The sequence below is a fragment of the Canis aureus genome, chromosome 14, assembly GCF_053574225.1.
Source record: "Canis aureus isolate CA01 chromosome 14, VMU_Caureus_v.1.0, whole genome shotgun sequence".
NCBI lineage: Eukaryota > Metazoa > Chordata > Mammalia > Carnivora > Canidae > Canis > Canis aureus.
Genome location: NC_135624.1, coordinates 21,714,336 through 21,728,936, shown reverse-complemented (window position 1 = coordinate 21,728,936; position 14,601 = coordinate 21,714,336). Strand labels below are relative to the sequence as shown.

General features: G+C 37.9%; 1 protein-coding gene across 10 annotated transcripts in view; it reads left to right on the top strand.

Moving 5' to 3' along the window:
* Positions 1-14,601, top strand: part of ENPP2 (ectonucleotide pyrophosphatase/phosphodiesterase 2) — a 111,473-nt gene that overhangs the window by 29,817 nt on the left and 67,055 nt on the right. For 8 of the 10 annotated variants that reach the window (XM_077847064.1, XM_077847063.1, XM_077847057.1 and 5 more), the window contains 2 exons: positions 1,076-1,178; positions 10,915-11,070. In XM_077847064.1, the coding sequence (XP_077703190.1) occupies positions 1,076-1,178; positions 10,915-11,070 (259 nt within the window). Of the gene's footprint in view, positions 1-734; positions 870-1,075; positions 1,179-10,914; positions 11,071-14,601 lie in introns of those variants that run through there. The other 2 variants (XM_077847065.1, XM_077847061.1) reach the window with 1 other exon arrangement.

Below are 14,601 nucleotides of genomic sequence, written 5' to 3'. Positions count from 1 at the left end.
GCTGACAGTTTTTTTTTTTCAGGAAGAAGAGGCAGGCTGAAGTTATTTTGTCCTTCCTCACAGGGCAGAAGGACTCTCTGCTGCTTAGTTGGCATTCCCAGTATTTTGATAAAAGTTACTTCTCTGAACTCTAACAACAACACGAGGAAAAATAATGCTATCTCTTGTGTTAGTTACAATCTTGGGAGATTTTATCGTGAGAAATATTTGAGTAGTCGGGAGTAGCCGAGAATGTGGCAGTAGGGACAGGGTCATTTAAACTGCCAGAAAAAATAAATAAATGGGAAAGACAGGGAAAGTTGTTAGGTTTATAAATTATAAAACTTTCCTTGTTTTTTTTTTTTTTTTTTTTTAAATAAAGCTGTGAGGTTGACTACATTGAATAACTACATTGTAAATCTTAAAAGCTTAAAGCTGGTGGAAACCCTTGTACAGCTCTGTTTCATTTTTATCGGATCAAATACATTTGGTTTCTTTTTTAAAAACCATGTTTTTGTGAGGGAAGGAAAATGAACATGCACTGTTATTGGCCACAGCAACATAAGAAACCCTCATGTTAGCAGAGGAAACCACATGAAAGTGTGTGTGTGTGTTAGGGGCGGGACGATAAGGGGGTGGAGAGAAGGAGAGGGATGTTTCAAGCCTCTTAGGCTCAGAGCTGCCATTTGTGAACAAATCGTGATGAAATCAAGCTCCGGACAAATCAGAGGAGGCTGTCAACCTCCCAGGTGGGATTACTTGTAGTTAATAGACTGAACTCAGAGCCCCAAAAAGCAGTGCATTCAGTGTAGGCAAAAGAGAACACACTGCAAAAGGCTTTCCAAGAACCCTCTGCCATGGCAAGGAGAAGCCCGTTCTGGTCCTATCAGGTAGGAGAAGGATGGCATTGTGGGGGAAAGACTTGATGTTGAGAATCAGTTCCTGATTTCGGATTTTTCTTTGTGTTTTAAAAATTAAGACAGCACTAGATGGTGCATTTGGGAAATTGTAGGATGGGATGGTGATGAAGTCCTTTGAATCACCTTCATATAATTTGACTAATTGGTCTGACCTTTCAATCTCCTTCTTCCCTTAGGTAATATCCCTGTTCACTTTTGCTGTGGGAGTCAATATCTGCTTAGGATTCACAGCAAATCGAATTAAGAGGGCAGAAGGATGGGATGAAGGTCCTCCTACAGGTAAGTGTAGAGACTATTGGCATTGTCGGTCCTTTTAAAATATTATGCACTGGATAATCAATACAAGCTCATGAAGAAATGCATTTTTAAGACAATCTTGCGGTATAACTAATTTAGTCCTAGATTTCTTTGGAATAAATATAACTCTGTGTATAATTCAGGTAAGAAAATGTGGTTTTAATTAAGAGAACACTTATGCTTACTCCATGATAACAGGCTCTTTAAATCTTTGTCCTCTGAAACTTATAAATGTTAAGATAAAATTAAAACTCTTGTTAACAAACAAGGCTAAGATAGAAGTGGTGAGAACAGGTGCTGGTTTAATATTGGAGACATAGGAATTTGATTTGTTGGCACGTGATATAGGATATAGTATTTGTTTCCAGAAACTTCTGACTTGCAAAGAAAAAAAAGAGGAGTGGAAGTGAAAAAAAAATGAATTATCTTTCTGAAACTTCAGAATTTAGGACTATGAGATTAAGATTTACCTAAGATAGGGAAAATATAAAAGAGAGGAGGTGCTTTGAAGAACTTATAGGATTGACTTGCACCCAGTTTTTTTCTTTTGGCATAAGGAAAGGTAAGTTTTAATAGTGTACCTTGACTTAACTAATAGAACCAAAGTGAAAGAGTTTCCTTTTACAATACACTGCGCCATCAGCAGTGTGGGAATTCTTATAAAGGAGCTCCTTGTACAGACCGAGGAGGCTTAACTGACCAGGTCTTAAGTAATGAGTTGGTTAATTTCCTGGAAATTGGAGCTGCTGATGGTTTTATAAATAAAAATTACATATTAAGTAATGGGTACTGTAGGGGGCAATATTTTCTTGACTTTCTCTGACATCTCAGCCTGTTTGTCTGCCTTCCTGTGAATTTTGTATTTCTCTGTAGTTTTTGACCTGACTAGTCTAAAACACTATCACCTGTCTCTGCTGAGCCAGCATGGATTGTTATTAACCAAGCTATGATACAGAAACCGATGGAATACTAGGTCTTCCTTGCATCAAGTAAGTTGCTTTTGAGTCATGCCAGAAGGTTGAAAGAATAATATTAGAGGTTGTTTAATGAGTCAAAGTGGGGTGTGGTTGGGGTGAAAGTGAGAAAAATAGATCATAAAAATTGCACCCCCAGGGAGCCAAATGGACAAAATGAGTTGTCTTCTGTTGAGGAGGGAGAAGAGAGGAGATCACTGGGCTGGAGAATCCTGTTTTTATTGGTAACAAATGCTATCTTCAAAGACCTCTTTTTCTTGTTCCAGACAAGTATAATTCCCATTAACACTGACTGTAACTGCATATACTGGAAGGGGGCTTGGATCCTTAGTATGACCATTGGGGCAAGCTAGCAGCTTGAGAGCCCACTGCTGGTTCCAGGAACTTCTTTTCTGTTTCATGTTAATATATTACATCAGCCAAAATTGATATTAAGAGCTGTTTTCTTACTGAATGTGTAAAATCAAGTCATTCATTATTTTCAATGTTGACTTTTTTTGGAAAACAGTTATGAAAGTCCTAGAGTGGCAACCTGGATCCATATAACTTGCTGTGTGGCCTTGGGCAAGTCACTTATGACATCTGTTTCCTTAGCTGTATAATGAGAAGCAGGCCTAGATATTTTCTAATTTTCCCTCTGGATTAAAAAAAAAAAAAAAGCTCATGATTCCCTCCATTCTGTTCGTTGACTTCTGAATTTGTGTGCACTCTGTTGGAGATCTTGAAAAGTATAGAACAAGGACGCCTGGGTGGCTCAGCGGTTGAGCACCTGCCTTCGGCTTGGGCAGTGATCCCGGGATCCGGGATTGAGTCCTGCATCAGGCTCCCTGTGAGGAGCCTGCTTTTCCAAACTCTGCCTATGACTCTGCCTCTCTCTCAGTCTGTGTCTCTCATGAATAAATAAATATATCTTTAAAAAAAGTATAGAACAGATTTATTAATCCTTAAGTATATTTTGTGTATGATTATCTTCATGTGTTATAAGAAGCAGCCATAAGAACTAATGAGTCTATGTTACTTCTGTAAGAATAATACGATCTATATTATAATGTCTAAATCTAACTGATCTTAAATATAGTATAAAATATTTGCTTCTTGAATTACTTAATTAAATCATTTAATATTCTAGGCCTTTATGATATCTTCTAAAATAATTTTTTTAGTGAAAATTCTACCTTTATGAAGCTTAGTTAGGATACAATGCCAGTTAAGTCTAAGTTTTAGGATTTTGGCATGCTTGAACACTTTTTATTTTTAATTTTTCTGTTGCTGTAGTTTACTGGCTTCTTAGGCACCAGTGATTGATTTTCCTGCGTAAAGACCAGAAATTAGAAACTGGGTGAGAGCATAGTGCAGAGAGTTTAAGCATTTTCATCTTTGTAAATGTTATATGTGCTTAGAAAGGGTCTCCCTCAAATAACACATGTGGATGGTTATTCTGTAAGTGAGGCTTTCACATCAGAAAACATTGGGCGAAATTTTATGTATGTATTAGGTAGAGATACTAAGAGGAAAGGCAGCCATACCTATTTTCAACAATGCTTACATGTTCCAGAGAAATCCTGGGAAGCGGAGTGCTTCAAGCCTATTTCACCAAATGGAACACAAAAGGTATTAATACGTGGTTAGCTTTAGACTGACCAGAGCAAGACGTCCCATTCAAAAGCGTGCACTTTCTTGCTTAGTAAATGTAGTTCCTCAGAGTCCTCAGCAATAGGTGAGAATGTTCTACACAGGGGCAGCCCCTCACTGCTGTACTATGGACTGGGGTGTTAGTTTCAAGGCTGTGGCAGTGCAAACAAACTGTTATAATTAACTAACTAGCACACTTGCTCACTGGATTTATTGTTAGGACCTAGTGATATATTGGAAATAATGGTAGAATAGGATTTGTCCTACCAGATGATAAGAGATCTATGGACTTATTAGAAGATATGAAATGAGTGTAGCTAATTATAATTCTATATGTAATATAAAATGGGCAGTCAGATGCATGGGATGGCTAGAATAAATTTTCAAAGAAAATGTGAATAATACGTGCACATCAGTTTGGCATCTTTGTTGCATACATCTGGTGTAGCCAGCTTGATTTACCTTTAAGACTGCAAGAGATTTTATGTGTATACAGGTGTGTGTGCACTCACGTACATGTGCACATGTGTATGTTTGTGGTGTGACAGTAGAGTCGATTTTACTGAAGTTTGTGATAGCTACCCTTTCGGTCTCCAGATGGAGGTGGGATATCCTCTGAAATATAAGCAACTTAATAGTTGGAAGACACAGGGAAATTTGTAAGCTTGTGAATATCTGGCTAATAGAGACTCAAAAGCCCTGTCCAACTCATCATCATTTTTAATGGTACCAAAGTTTAAAAATATGTGAATGTGCATGAAATTCATGGTTAAATGTGAAAGGAAGTGTCTCTCACCCTTTATGAGTGAAGTGATTCTTTGTGAATCACAGGGAAAATAACAATGGTAAGAGGAACGAGAAGGTTTGTGTTCATCTGATAAGTTTGGGGATCTCATTCTACAGTGAAGAACTGTCTTGATGATGGTAGCATGTAGGAAACTGCAAAGCTGACAAATTCAGCAGCCATGACTCTGAGGAAAACTCTGTCATGACTAAGATGTTATGGGACTTGATGTTAAATATAATGTAGAGTCAGGAGTGTTTGTTTCTTTCTTTATTTATTTAGAGAGAAGGTGGGGGAGGAGCACAGGGGGAGGGAGAGAGAGCACCTTAAGCGGGCTCTAGCATGGAAATCTCAGTCCTCAATAGAGATCCACATAGGGTCTCAAACTAAAAAAACCTTTCCAAATCATGTCTTCATCAAATTCATAGCCTATGTACAAAATTTGCAAAACCCTTTGTGAATGAAAATAGTATCGTATTTGTATTCAGATATTCTAAAATTTTAGCCAGGCCCTTGCTAGCTCAGATTAGGCTGAAGGTTCTGATTTTCTAACCAGGAAGCCAGGGATGATGTTGTCTCTTTATTGGAAAAGGTTTTTGAAAACAAAATGCCATATTAAGGTTGATGATAATATAAGGTGTTAAGTATATGATGATATATTTAATTTTCTTCACTTATATTTGAAGGCCAGTATCTAAATTTTTACCTTTTCAAATTTCTAAAACCTGTGATTTTGATGACAACGCTTCATTGTTTGGGGGCAGATTTGCAAACCATACAGACATACTCTACTGACAACCATCAACTTGAGAGGTTTCAAAGTTGAATTAAGGTGTTTAATCTATTTTGTTTACATCTCATAGAAATCTATTTTCTCCTAGTTTACAAGATCTTTCTACATGAGAATGCTGTGGAATTTATGTGAATAAATTCTTTAAAAGCACAGATGTCTGAAAACTTCCCAGGTAGAGTTACTTATTGAAAAAGTTGTCCACGAAAGCTGGTCCAGAGTCTGACGAGGAGGAGAGAACGGTGATGCCACAGTAGTGGGTATTTATAGGAACTGATGTCTTTAGGAAGCAGAGATACTGACATGGAGGCCTGTATGTAAGTGCTGCTCACTATGGGATAAGATCCGTAGCATCAAGAACAAGTGGCCACTGCAGTACAAGGAAGTATGACCAGAAAGGATGAATCATATACTCCAGAAGAGGCATAAGACAGCATTAAATGCTAGAGTTGGTCAGCATCTTGAATGCCGTCCATGTCGACCGCCTCCTTTCCCTGTGGTTTATACTTCAGACAGGGCAGGGAGACACAGGAGAACCAGTTCTGTTTCAGCGCTCTTAAATGGGAGGCGGCATAACCACAGCCCACAACCCATTGCAAGGCTTTCCTCTCACTTTCAGGAAGCACTCGGGCTGAGGACCACAGAGAATGGGAGGAACAGATAGGGTGCCATATCTTGAACCTCGAACACAGGACCACCACGCAAAGCTTAGAAGAAAGAGTCTTCTAGTTTTAGGCAGCTAGTCAAAATGGCAGTTTTAGGCAGTTTTCAAACTTAAATACTGCTTCCCTCACTGAACATCATCCTTAAATCTGAAAATTTCTATTTTGCAGAGGGATTTAGAGGAAAATATGATTGGAATCAGGATAAAATCATGTTGAGGTAATGACTCTTGTCATGAATTTGGTTCCTTCCAATAGTCTATTAAATTATTGGTTGTTTCCCCCCATATAAATGGCACCAGAATTCTAGGACACTGCCTCTGTGTGTGTACGGTAAATGGAATGTTTTATTTTTTAATTTAATCTTTTAAAGATTTTATTTATTTAATTTATCAAGTGAGTGAGTGAATGGGGGGAGAGGGACACAGGGAGAGGGAAAGAGAGAATCTCAAGCAAACTCTGCACTGAATATGGAGCCCAGTAGGGGGCTTGATCTCACAACCCAAGATCATGACCTGAGTTGAAATCAAGAATCAGATATTCAACCGACTGAGCCACCTAGGCACCCTGACAGAATGTTTCAGAAATAAGATTTTACTTAACTAAGTCAGAATAATTTCACTTGTTTCCATCAGAATTATGAATTTGAGTGTTATAAATCATCACTGATCTTTAAATTACGAAATGCTTCTGTGAAAAATAAGGAATGTATAGCACTGTTTTGTGCCTATCATATATGTACATATATACATGTTTTAAAATTTGAAGTCCCTATTTTGATGCAACGTGTGTCTGTATGGACTGTAACATTTATTTTTTAAGATTCTGGAACTGAGTTGCATCTTTAAGTAAAATAACATTATTTAAATATGCAATTAAGAAGGCAGCAGTAAAATTTGAATCGCATTAAAGTATTCGCAAATGCCTCCTATGAAATTCTAAACCTTCATCCTTATCACACATTTTGACTTGATCCTTTGGAGGTGTTCGTTTTTGTCTTTTTGTCTTCCTTGTTGGTTCTGAGCTTTTGTGGAAGTCTCAGCAATTATGAGACACCACAGGTTCACTGATCCTGCAGTTTTTATCACACCACTCAATAAATTGTAGAACCCGAGTGCTCAGATGGATGTTCTCTTGATTTAGGTCAGGTAAAGGAGACTTTACAGATTTTAGAATTTAGACCTATAATAAGTCAGAGAATCTTTCCATATTTAACCATGGAACCAGGTTAAAATTCTCCAATAAAAAGCAAAGACCTAAAATCTGTCCTTAGGCTGGTGTCAGGGGAAGGACATGAAACATGGGCATGGGATGAAAAAGCCAGACGTGGAGGATGAATTGCAGAACTCTGGAAGCCTAGAGGCTGGAGCTTGTTATGGAAGATGGCAGAGTGGGATAGGCCCTGGAAAGGCAAAGTGAATGTGACTTGACTCTATCACCTGATTTGATTAAAAGAGGTGCAGATGTTCAAATTCTTGAGATTATTGGGTTGGAAGAACTACATGGACCAGTTCATCTTCCCGTTTCTGTTGCTGCCTTTGTCAGCTGAGTCCATGCCACCCAGGAATGAATTTAGCATATGTGTCCCTAATCCATACCAGCTCTGGGAATTTACTCTTACTTGCAAGCTGTTAGTAAACCTTGAGTCCAACACTTTTTATGATCTGTGTCTTGCTTTGCATGATGATTGTAAGGACAACTCTTCCTTAACAAAGCTGTCTTCTGTTTAAAGTTTGGCGAAGAAGATTATTATTGAGGGAAAGCTATTGAGAGAAATTCAATTATTTTTGAGAACAAAGTGGGGAATACACTCCGAGAATAATCAATGCTGTAAGGATGTAGTAAAAATCATGTGGTTAGCGTGGTGGAGAAAGGCTTAAAATGGCTAAAAATCCACACAGATGTTTAGAAAGTAGAGAGAAAAATAGGGAAGAGATTGTGATGAGGGAAGAGCAAAGGGCATGACTAGAAGAATATTTTAAGTGCAAACAATGTGCCTTTGGACCTCTTCACATTATCTCAGCGATAAACCTAGCTGGGCATATTTATGTATGTAGCTCCTGGGAATGAATTCTGTGCAGAATTCATTATACGGCTACTGATTCTAAGAAGTACCCCTAAAAAAGGGAATAATTCAATTTTAAGCGTCTTTCTTATCTTTGTTTTTACTGTAGGGCTTTCTCTATTTTTGCTTTTTGACATCTCAAGCCTTCCTCCCCCCATAGTTCCTTATGGCCCAGCATGCACTGTTGATAGGTTGGCCAAAGTCAATAGAAAAATGTGGTTTTTGAACCAGAGGTAAGGCACTGCATTGGAAACCTGACATTATTTCCTAAACTGAGCTGGTGTGGTTTGTATGTATTTCAACATCCCAGAATCAACCATGCACAAGCGTTTCACATCTCATGGTCTAGTGAATCTGTTTGCTTTACTTGAACTGATCTGATGCCATAAAGACTAGGATTGGGTGACTCTGACTTTTAAAAGGACAAAGGACTAAGGGATGAACGGGATATTCAGAGAAATGGCTTCAGTGAACCTGGAAATGTTATTTAACATCTGTTCTCTGCCTGCTTCTTATGTTTGTTGCTTGTTTTTAAAAGCAATGCATGCCAATTTTATAAAAATTAAAAATTCATAAACATAAATAAGGAAACAATATTATATATAACATATCATAAGTAACATTTGTTATTTATATATAATATATATATATCTACTGTATACATATATATACACACGGGGCTATAAACATGTATATATGAGAGAGATAGAAGTAAGCAAACAAAAGACATTTGGAAAATACTAGAAGTTTCAAACTACAGAAAGGTAAAAAAAATTCTTCTGCTTTTCTCTTTCTCAGTCATTTTGCTCAAATGTAATTCCTGTAAAGAGTTTCTTGTGGGGAGGGTGGGGGGAGGAAGGTTATTGACACCTGTACATTTTCTCAATGCCCTCCCCAACTCTTCTCTGGCTCTGTTGTTATTTTTATACTTCCTTATATCCTTATTGCTCCCTTTACCTCTATTTTTGACACAAAATATAATGTATAATATTTAATACTATAACACTGTTCTGTGCTTTGCTCTTTAAAAAAACGTATTTCTGTATTTTATAGATCTTTCCATATTAGCCTACACAGATTCCCTCATTCTTTTTAAGGACTGGGCAATATTCCATTTATGGATATGGTGATTGTTGTACATGTATCTTGGCAAATTTTTGCAAATATATATGAGAGATGAATTCCTAGTCATGGGATTTCTGGGTGAAAGATTCATATGCATTTCCAAATTGAGTTCTATTTTACAAAAATTTTCATTCCTAGCAATAGGTATGACACTGCTTACACTTGCCATTCATTAGAAATTAATTATTTTGTAACTTAGGATGAAGATACTGCTTGGTTTTTGCCAGCCAGCTGAGTTATTCCAGAACTCCTTACTAATTAATCCTTCTTTCACCTCCTGATTAATCTATCTTTCTTTCTTCTTTCTTTGATTGCTTTCATTATAAATAAATTCTCAGATATTTGTCCCTATTTCCCATCCCCACTGCTAGCACTAATCTACTATTTGCTGGTACAACCCAGCCAACCTGGGTGGCTCAGCGGTTTGGCGCCTGCCTTTGGCCCAGGGCGCGATCCTGGAGTCCCGGGATCGAGTCCCACATCAGGGTCCCGGCATGGAGCCTGCTTCTCCCTCTGCCTGTGTCTCTGCCTCTCTCTCTCTCTCTCTGTGTCTATCATAAATAAATAAATAAATCTTAAAAAAAAAAAAAAAACAAAAAACTCCAGAATATATTTTACTCTCTAGTCTTCCCCAAATTACTCTTCCTTTTCAGTGTTTTTCATTTCATATATTCATTTTTAAAATAAACATTTAATATCCTCTCCAGTTTAAAAAACTCCTCTTTATATTTTTATTGTGGTTGCATTGAATCTTTAGGTTTATTTAGGAAGAACTGATGTATTTATAATGTTAATTATTTTTATCTTCAAGATGGTGTATCTTTCCATTTAGTGGGATCTTTTGAAATATCTTTTTGTAGAGTTTCAATGTGCTCTTAAGGTAGCTCCTACATAAGTCTTAGGAAATTTATACCTAGATATTGTATCTTTTAGATACTATGATGAATGGAACTTGCATTTAATTTTTGAACGTAATTGCTTATATCTTACAAATATGTAGAAATTTTATTTCACTGATATTTTTTTCAAATTTTTAGTTGATTCTTTAGATTTCTAGATATATAGTCATATCATAGAAAATAGAGGATTTATTTTTGACAAGCTGAGATTGTGCTGTTTGTATTTGTGTTTGTGTGACTTTAGTTATAGGTGTAGATGTAATGGCTGGAAGAGATCTTACATATATTCAGACTGTTCTCAGACCATTTAGGTTCAAATCTCCTTACAAAAAGTTATGGATTTTCAAAGAGGGAAATGAACTCTTGGTTTTTAAATGCATACATCAATGTTCTCTTCCCTGTTGGCATCGTTAGCATCCATAGAGACCTAACCCTCACAGATGTGTCGTAATAATAATTGTAAACAGTAAAATAAAACCAACAGACAGCATTAGTGCACTTTCTGTGTCTGACAGATTGCTACGTGTTCTGCATGGATCATTTCCTTTAATGCTTGTTAAAATCTCCGGTTACTTTCATTAATCCCCCTGCTTTACAGATGAGGAAACTGGCACAGGAAGTTTAGTGACCTGCCAAGGGTCTGTAGCTAGCAGGTGATGGAGCCAGGCTGCTCCGCTAGAGCCTGACTGCATTACCACACTGTGCTCCTTCCCAGCGCCACCTCACCTCTCCACGATGACCTGACCCGTTTCCCACTCCCATTGCCATTGCCTCTTGTATCTTGCAGTGTTATCGGACTCCCCCTGGACCAACACCTCTGGATCATGCAAGGGCAGATGCTTTGAACTTCAAGAGGTTGGACCCCCTGACTGTCGTTGTGACAACCTGTGTAAGAGCTACAGCAGTTGTTGCCATGACTTTGATGAGCTTTGTTTGAAGACAGGTAGGTAACTTTTGACTCCTCTTGAGACTTTATGGGAATGCTTAATGGCCCTTGGCTATTATTTGCCCTGGCATTGCTGCCCTGCTTTGGCCAAGCCAAGCTGTTCGGGTTAGTTTTGTTTCTTGAATGGTTATCGATTCTGTTGCGTATATCCCATGTGACCATTGTTCCCAAACAAGGCTTACCCAAAGAAGGTTCTTGGCAACTGGAGTCATTATTTACTGGTTTCAGAAGTATGTATGGCCAGGCTTGTGGGGTCTTTTTTTTCATCTTCATCATTTCTTTTTTTTTTAAGATTTTATTTATTTATTCATGAGAGACAGAGAGAGAAAGAGGCAGAGACATTAGACAGCAGGAGAAGCAGGCTCTCTGAGGGGAGCCTGATGCAGGATTTGATCCCAGGACCCTGGGATCATGACCCGGGCCAAAGGCAGATGCTCAACCAGTGAGCCACTCAGGTGCCCCATCTTCATCATTTTTGTCTTGCTGCCAATTCCCACATTCCCTGCTTAGGGCACATGGGCTGCAAGTGTGAATATTCTTGAGGGTTGGGGCTTTTCTGCTTTAATATTAATTTAAAATTTTTGCTTGCCTGCTCAGTTTACAGGCTTATGTTTTATTGCATCTTATTATATAGTAACCATTGGTCTACCCTGATGTCATTCTCCATTCTCTGTGCAGGTGGAAAGTTGTTAATGGAATTCTACTTAGAGCCACATGCTCAGGGTAGCTCTAAAATATTCCTTTACAGTCTTCCTGCCTTTCTTTCCATGTCTTCTATGCTGGAGCCATCAGTAGAATATACAGACTTCAGATGAATACACATGACTTGAGAAGAAGCATCTTTGTAGGCATTTTTCACCTTACCTGCTCTGTTTCCGGCTTGATAGATAGGACTCTGGAGATACCTCGTAGGTTATCCAGAACACCTGTGGGCAACATCATAATTCAAACTCTGAGAAAGATGACTGTCATCCCTGTTCTTAAGATCACTAGATGCAGAGATTTGACAACTTCCTTGACAAGTTATTACTTGTTTTTGGGCTTTTATGGTTTAGAGGATTCTTTCAAAAATCTAACTCATATTATCATTGATACTAGCCTTATCTTTCTAATGATTCATTAGAAACAGAGACATTATTCTCCTTTACTAAAGAAATAGCCCTTGATTCATATGAAAACCGACACCAGCTCCTTTACTAGTTCTGGTTTGTTTGCTTTCCCCCTGCCCTGCAAACAAGAAGAGTTTTATTAGGCTGTTTTCTGTATAATACATTTTCCAAACATGTAGCCATTTTTTTTTTCTTATTACTTTCCTTTGGAACTTCTCCCAGGTTCCTTAGTTGTGGGTCTGCAAACTAAAATGCTGAGAACCTTGTAAACTGAACATATGGATGGAACAGATGTTCTAGTAGAGCTGTTTGGCTCTAAAACATGATTTCAGACCAGCAGCCTGTGATTGCTCGACATGCAGGACCTAACCGACTCTGTATTTCCTCTGTGCCATGAGCATCTGGCCTCTGACATGTAACCTCAGCTCTCTGGATTCCTGATCTTAGAGTTCCTTGCAAAGTTTAATAGTGGATGTCCTCACTTCAGCTTAGTTCTTTCTGAATGTAGTTCATTCCTCCCTTTCCAGATGTAATAAATATGGACAATAATAACATTTTTGAAGTAGTTTATTTTCCTGTGTACCAAGACAACATATGCCAAATGCGGAAGAATCAAATATCAAATAATAACAAAAGGTTAAAGGAGAAAACAAATCTCTGAGATCCTACTGTGATAACACAAGCCACTTTCTAGAGATAAGCACAATGTTTCAGTGTAGACCCTGACTACTCTATGTGTGTGTATATATGCCTGGTAGGGGGTGTGTCTATGCTTACATATCTCTTTAGACACCGTACTTTTGGTGCCTACATAGTCCTCCATTGACCAGATGCAAGCTGCTTCATTGAGTAACTGATCATCATTTAGATTTTCCCCAATTGTTGCTGTTATGAACAATGTATCAATGAATATTATTCATGCCTGTTCATATTTTTGTCTGTTTTCCTTAAGATAAATTCCTAGGACTGGGATTTTGAATCAGTGTAAAATTTTAAAATTCAAATATGTATTGTAAGATGAACAACTTCTCAAAAGCCTTTTGCCACTCCCTTTTCAACATATTCTCACTTTTAAAACATATATTCTCAATTAAAAAAAATCTCTTTATCTAATCTGATAGGTAACTATTTTTTTATTCCATAAGGTTAAATGTTTTTTCTGTTTATTTCCATGTTTGCCCTCAAAATTATACAGCTCACTGACTCATACTTTGCTTGTGGTTCCCTCTGAACCATGGCTTTTTTTTTTTTAATTTTCTTAAATATTTTATTTATTTATTTGAGAGAGAGAAGAAGAGAGGGCACAAGCAAAGTGGATGGAGAAGGAGCAAAGGGAGAGAGAGAACAGACTCCGCACTGAGCAGGAAGCTGGGGGCTCCATCCAGGGATCATGACCTGAGTAGATACTTAACCGATTGAGCCACCTAGGCACTCCTGAACCCTGGCTTTTTAAAATTCCATTCTTGCACAAAGCCAGTAGTTAGTTCCTCAATAATTTTAGATTGTTATTAGTGATGCTTTTTTGTAAACAAAGAGATTTTCTTATGGAACTAGGGCAGGAATGAAAGTATCTTGGTTAAGAGTGATCCTTGAATTGTGAAAAAAAATCAGTCAAAGTAACCTTGGATAATTGCTAATCATTGGGAATAGCGGGTCCTGAATAAAGGAATTCCAAGCATTTAATCTGTTTGGGGAGAGAAGGCAGAGGAAGTAGGGGATCTAAAAAAATCAGAGAATAGAATTTGGGTACAAAGGTAATTCTAGGGATGCCTGGGTGGCTCAGCGGTTGAGTGTCTGCCTTTAGCTCAGGGCATGATCCCGGGGTTCTGGGATCAAGTCCCACATCGGGCTCCCTGCATGGAGCCTGCTTCTCCCTCTGCCTGTGTCTCTGCCTCTCTCTCTGTGTGTCTCTCATGAATAAATAAACAAAATCTTTTTTTTTTTTTTTAAAAAGGTAATTCGAAAAGAGTGGTAATTCTAAAACAGTAGTTCCATGGTTTTCTGGCATGGCAACTAATACCTCTTTATCCATTTACTCACTTAGCAAAGTGTCTGTTGGTAGAATATTACTAAGAAGCAACACTGCTTCCTAAAATCATTGCCTTCCACTTACAACATATTTTAAGAGATGAAGACCTCAAGTCTCATCTTAGTGCAGAAAGGGCTTTTGTGACCATTCCATGTCAAGTAGCATCCCCTTTCCACTCTTTCACTTTCTATCAATACTATCCTATTATTTCCTTCATAGCACGTAGCATGAGCCAAAATTCTCTTGTTTTTGCCGCTTTACTTGCTTATGGTCTGTCTTTCCCAATTGGAATATAAGCTCCACGAAGATGTCTTGTCTTGTCTTTCTTGCTCTTCATGACCTCCCCAGCACCTAGAACATGGAAAACTCAATAGAATATTTATTGAATAA